Genomic DNA, 6664 nt, shown 5'->3' on the forward strand with positions numbered 1-6664 from the left:
CAGTCATTCAAAAGTTCTTTGAGTCTAGATTCCAACAAAACAAAAATCAAGTCATTTGGAGTTCGGTGGAGAAAGTTAAGAACAAAACAAGTAGCAAAGGTCAGAAAAACAGAGTTGGGGAGTGTTGTTCATCCAGGTGGGGAGTGTTGTTCATCTAGGTGGGGAGTACAGTTTAAGTTTCTATAAAAATGACCATTTTTCCTCTGGTGTAATCGATTACCAGAGGAAAAAGGGTCATTTGTACAGAAACTTCAGCTGTACTCCCCACCTGGATGAACACTACTCCCCATGCTCTATTTTTGTTGAATTTTTCATTTTTTGAGATGGGTGAGTGAGTTCAATGTTATTGGGTGTGCTTCCTACACCAATAATGAGGTTAGGTCATTGATTTTCGTAAAAAAAATGTCGATTTAGGTGGTTTTCTCCAACTGAGGTAAGGTGCATGACCATTGTTGTAACACCCCTTCTCGGAGTCTCATAGGAAAATTTTTCATTTTATTAATTAAGAAATATGTCATCTAATGTTGTTACAATCCACAAATTTTAAAAGGCATTTTCAATAAATAATACATCTGTCAACAAGAGAGAAAGATATACGTATAAGATAACATGCTGTCAACTTTGACCTTTGCTGACTATTTTAATCATAACGTTTTCCACAGACCTCCAAATGATGTGATTCTTTTTTTATTAGAAAATAGACTCAAAACTCTTTTCAATGAATACTAATTTATAATTTTTGGATATCTTAGTAGGTGCAGTTAATTCCATAAAGTTAACGTTTTATATATTTCTACCACCTCTGACCTTTGCTGGTTGTTTTGCTCATAACTTTCTCCACCGAACTCCAAATGAGTTGATTCTTATTTTGTTGGAATTTAGACCCAAGGATCTTTCAAATGATTACTAACTCATAATTTTTAGACCACTTTAGTAGATGCAGTTAATTTCCCAAAAACAACGTTTTTCTAAGCTTCCCAAACGAGTTTACTTTCAAGTAATTGTCTCATGTTTCGTATATTATTCTAATTCATTTTATTTGTTTATAAAATTTCCACAATTCAAGGTAAAATAGGAGTATAATTAAGGTGTGATGTGATTCTACTAGCACAAGCCAAACACTTATATGGACTTCACCTACATTGGTTTAAACACCTATATGAACTACTTTGTCCATAATTGGGTGGGGTAAATTGTGTTTTGATGCACTTGACACCATCAATGATTAGCAACATGAGACATCCATGCAAAAACTGGAAAAAATCACCCATAAGGACATAAAAATGACCCTGGGGAGTAGTGTTCATCTAGCTGGGGAGTACAGTTGAAGTTTCTATACAAATGACCATTTTTCCTCTGGTAATCGATTACAGGGGTCTTGTAATCGATTACCAGAGAAAAAATGGTCATTTGTACAGAAACTTCAACTGTACTCCCCAGCTAGATGAACGCTACTCCCGCTAGTGGGTATTGCTCTTGTTTGTGACTTTTTGCATTTCTTGTGAATGAGTGACTGAGTTCCATGTGAATGGATGTGTTCCTTACACCAATGAACACATTAGGCCATTGAATATATGGCAAAAATGTGATGGATCACATCTAGCTTATATGAAAGCACATAAACGACCTTTTTTTCAACAATTCAATGGTCTAACGTGTCCATTGGTGCAATAAAAACCGCCCATGACCATGAAACTCACTCATCCATATGAAAAATTGGAATAAAGAACCAAATTGAATGATGAGGAAACTCTCTCTTCCAAGGAAAAAACATGACAAAGCTTTGGAGAAATGGCGCACAGAAAGCTACTCTCAATCGATTACACACGCACAGTGCTCAGTCTTCTACTAGCTACTCGTAATTGATTACACACGCACAGTGCTCGGTCTTCTACTAGCTACTCGTAATCGATTACACACGCACATAACTGCCTATCTTCCTCTTCCCCACAACACCACTTGGATGCAATCATAAGCAACCAATTTTGTGGACACCCTAAGTTCTTTCAACCACTACTAAGTACATCCACACGTCCTTGGTCATATAAATCAACCAACCAAGTGAAGATCTTGCAATAAATTTCACCAAATTAGGTACAACCCCTCAATGGGGAGCTCTTCTTCCACAGCAGGGGAGTGACGCTACACTTTCGGTACAAATTCGTGATTTTCCACTGGTAAGGGATTACAGGCTACTCGTAATCGATTACACAAGCACATAACTGGGAACAATTGTCTTCCAAAAACAGAACTTCCAGGCAATCAACAACAACCAATTTAGTAAACCTATTGTTTCAGTCCAACTCCTCATCAATACAGGGACACATTAGTTTTGACCCAACAAGTTAATGATTAAACTCACTCAACCAAAAACACAGACAAAGAAAATGAATATGAAGAATAATTAATCAAGAATAGTTTAGCTGTATTCATTTGCTATAATTCTGTACAATTTTGTAAAAAAATTTAATAGTATAATTCTGTACAATGTCTATTCATTTGCTATAAAATAAGAATCTAAACCAAGAACACATTTCTAATGCTATAGTAATCCAAAATGTTGCAGCGTTTGAAATCTTCGGACGCTGTCCTCGTTTAGGATCCAGTCACATATATACTTCTTCCTAAACGCAGTCAAGTCCTCCTGAAATGAACATTTTGGAATTTAGAAACAATATGAAGACAACGATAATGTAATATTTACAAATTCATAATTTTACCTACATTTGTATAATGAGGCACATGCACTAAGAACTTGGAGAAATTAAAGTGAGGGAAGAGAAATTAAGTCATGAACTACTCAAGGGAACAACTGGGCTCTACATTTTTGCCGTTAATGACACATTATTTGAAGAGAAAGTCTATGAGCTAGCCTATGCATGTGAAGATCTTGAACCTAAAAGCAACTTTAAAGACAGGGAAAGTGAAATATTCATAGAAAGAGTTTGCAAGTTGGAAGGGGAAAATGAGTAACCACACCCATTGCACGATACAAAGTACAAAGAAAGGAAGAAATCATTGACAAACCAAAAAACCACAGGAACGAAGCGCGATATAGTGTGCGAATAAACAATACCTTTAGATAAAAGACGAAAATCGCTACTGACAAAGTGACCACCGCACCCAACCGACGAAGGACCAACGACGACGGCGAAAAAACGAAACCTTTCGACAAATGACGCCAACGGTGGACCCAAGTGAGACTTCCTCCCATCACTTTAATGGCGGATTGACACACACGACTTCGTCCAGATAGAACGGTGGACCCAAGAACGATTTTCACAGCGGTGGACAAAGAGCATTTCGTTGGTGGAGTGAGAGTTTCAAATAGGGAACGAAAAATTGGTGAGAGAGTTTTGTAGGAATGAATTTCACTTTGTGAAATGCGCTAACAAGTTTCAGCCTTTTTCTTTCCAAAAACACCCTCGAAAACAAAATTAAAAATTTTTTAAAAAATCATTTAAAACAACGAATGACAGAACGACATGTGTCGTTGTCAAATTGTTGTCAAATTTGCGTTGTTGAAGAAACGTTTTCCTAAACATTTACCACACTAGCAGAAAGTATAGAGTAATTGTATTGCATGTAGATGAAATCTAATGGTGAAAAGATATATGTATATGTTGGGTAGGCAATTAGCTAGCAATATCAATTTGTTATTACTCTTCTTCAATGTTTTCTTCAATTTCAATTTGGCACAATTCGGAACAACAGAAAATTTGTAGTCAACATGGTTAACATATAATAAAGCCATTCAATCATTAACTTCCAAAAAAATATAAACCAGTCACGCAAAATTAAAATATATTGTGATCACTTTGTAGTTCCGTAATTATACCATCATACAAATACTACACAAAGTGAGTTAAGATTTTAAAATCAATCCCACCATATTATATATAAAATTCAACACTTATATATATATATATATATATATATATATATATATATATATATATATATATATATATATATATATATATATTTAGGATCTGAGTGTGGACCTTATGATAGGTGGTAGGATCTGAATAGACTGAGGAACCTAATGTGTATTGAGGGTTGAAACATGGAAAAAATTCACTTGCAAAAGACTTTCTGACGTTCAAATAAGTAAGAGAGTTTGAATCTTTATGAGTAAGAAAGAATGAATAGCAGTGAGATTTGTCTGTGTCTTTCTTGGTGAAATATCATGTGTATTGTTGGGTTTTAAAGTATAAGAGGCAAAAGAATGAAAGGGAAACTGATATGTTTTATTGAGCATAAGCAATAAATATTTATACTACAAAATTTGTAACTGATTTGTGAAATATCTACTAAACCTAATTAATTAAATAATGAATAAAATCCTCCTAAAAATTAGGATAGGAATATATTTTTATTTAACTTATTTGAGTGCTTCAACCAAATGTCGTTTGAGTCACAAAATTCCAACAATCTCCTCCTTGACTCAAAGTCAGCATACACTAAGTTTTTTCATCCTTGACCGCATAATCTAAAGTTCCTTCACTTTTGGAAGTCCCGATCATAATTTCTTGCGTAGTCTTCACGTCCTTACAATCTTTCGCAACTTTCTCATATACTTGTAGTTGTTCTTTTGGATTTTCTGCATTTTCAGCTTTTGCTTCGGGAAGAGTTGTCCTAGGATGCTTTTCTTCCTCTAACTTTTCTAGTTTAATTTGAATTTCACCAACTTTAATACCCACTAACTCTACTTTCTTGTCATTCAGAGATGGAGTTCTTTTAGGTCCTCTGACATCTGTATGTACTAATTGCAGCTTGTTTGTTGCTCTCCAAGATTTGTGTTTTGGAAAAGACAACCTTGTTTGTTTTCCATATTGCAAAGTTGCACATACGGGTGATTTCTCCTCCAATTCAAGCAGCCCTTGTACTTGTTTGTTGTCTTCAACCTTGTGCACATCAAAGTGCTCTTTATCAATCAAATTCAAAGCAAAGCTCTTGCCTTTCATTTGAACTCTGAATAATTGTTTATTATCTGAATCTTTAATCATGTAGGTTTTATCTTCAAATAGAACTTTATAGCCTTTCTCTAGAAGTTGGCCAACACTCAACAAGTTTTGATCAATTTTAGGAACATATATAAAACATCAGTAATTAATTTCAAACCTGTGCAACCTTTGATCGCGATGGTTCCTTTGCCCTTCACTACTATTTTTGCTCTGTTTCTAATTCTGACATTTGTGTTGTAGGTTGCATCAAGATCTTTGAATATTTCTTTATCATAAGTCATGTGATTCGTGCAACCACTATCAATTAGCCAATTTTTTGTTGATCTTGTAGTATCAAAGCAAGAAACAACAAAAAGTTCTTCTTCTTCACCCTCTTCAACAACAACTTGTACATTCTCTTGTGTTTTTGATGACTTGCAGATTTTCTCCACATGCCCTAATTGTCCACATTTATGGCATTTCACATCTGGCCTCCACCAACACTTTGTATGTGGATGATTGTTTTTCTTACAAAAAGGACATGATGGAAAAACATGAGAGGATTTGCTATCATTTTTGTGGTTGAAACTTCCTGACTTTTTCTTCTAGCAATTTAACTGCCAAAGCCCCTTCAATATGCCCTTCTTCTCTCATGAATCTTCTTTGTTCTAGAGCCTGAAGTACAGTCAAAAGTTCTGCCAAGGTAATGGTAGAAAGATCTTTTGAGTTCTCCAACGAAGTCAATGTGGCTTCATATCTTTCTGGAATTGTTACAAGTATTTTTTGAACAATTCGAGAATCAGGAATATCAGTGCCAAGAAGATGCATTTTGTTTGCAATGCGGAGAAGCTTGTCTGCATAATCTTTAATTGTCTTCAAATCTTTCATCCTCTGCATCTCAAGTTCCCGAACCAGATTCAAAGCTTGCATTCCTTTGATTCTCTCACTGCCTTCGTACTCTTCCTTCAAAAACTTCTAGATTTCATATGGCATTTTCAACGTCATTATTCTGTTCAAAATGATTGGAGATACGACTGTGAACAAAATTGATTTGGCTTTGGATATTCGAAGCCTCTTTTCCTTGTGACTTTTCATTTGAGCAACCGTAGGATTATTTGGCAAGGGAGGCACTTCGTAATCCTCTTCTACTACTTCCTATACATCGTTAGCATCTAGATATGCTTCCATTTTGATAGCCCACATTTGATAGTTTTGTCCATCAAATAGATGTACAAAAATGGTAGTAAAGGATGTTTGAGATTCCATCTTATGTGTGGTGGATATTTTGTGGTTGTAGATGTTTGTGGGTTATATCACAAATCCCGTAAGATCCTTTTTTGCTCTTGATACCAATTGTTGGGTTTTAAAGTATAAGAGGCAAAAGAATGAAAGGAAACTGATATGTTTTATTGAGCATAAGCAATAAATATTTATACTACAGAATTTGTAACTAATTTGAGAAATTATATTAAACCTAATTAATTAAATAATGCATAAAATTCTCCTAAAATTAGGATAGGAATATATTTTTATTTAACTTATTTGACTCCTTCAACCAAATGTTGTTTGAGTCACAAAATTCCAACATGTATTTATAAGGTTTCTCGACCCTATAATATTTATTGTAAAAACTGATAATATCAGAAAATATAAAATAATATCAAAAAATATAATAACTTACCATATATATATATATATTATATATATATATATATATA

At 34.3% G+C, this 6664-nt stretch overlaps 1 protein-coding gene across 1 annotated transcript; it reads right to left on the reverse strand.

The window, feature by feature from the left end:
* Positions 1-5516: 5516 nt before the first annotated feature.
* Positions 5517-5876, reverse strand: LOC148198390 (uncharacterized). The gene has a single exon (XM_088115784.1). The coding sequence runs from the start codon at positions 5874-5876 to the stop codon at positions 5517-5519; it is 360 nt and encodes a 119-aa protein (XP_087971910.1).
* Between the last annotated feature and the right edge of the window lie 788 nt (positions 5877-6664).

The sequence above is a fragment of the Vigna umbellata genome, chromosome 5, assembly GCF_029865625.1.
Source record: "Vigna umbellata cultivar VRB3 chromosome 5, Vumbellata_1.0, whole genome shotgun sequence".
Taxonomy (NCBI): Eukaryota; Viridiplantae; Streptophyta; class Magnoliopsida; order Fabales; family Fabaceae; genus Vigna; species Vigna umbellata.

What these genes read in the sequence shown, in the direction of transcription:
- LOC148198390 (XM_088115784.1), bottom strand. Translation starts at nt 5,876, where the DNA reads ATGCAAGCTTTGAATCTGGTTCGGGAACTTGAGATGCAGAGGATGAAA.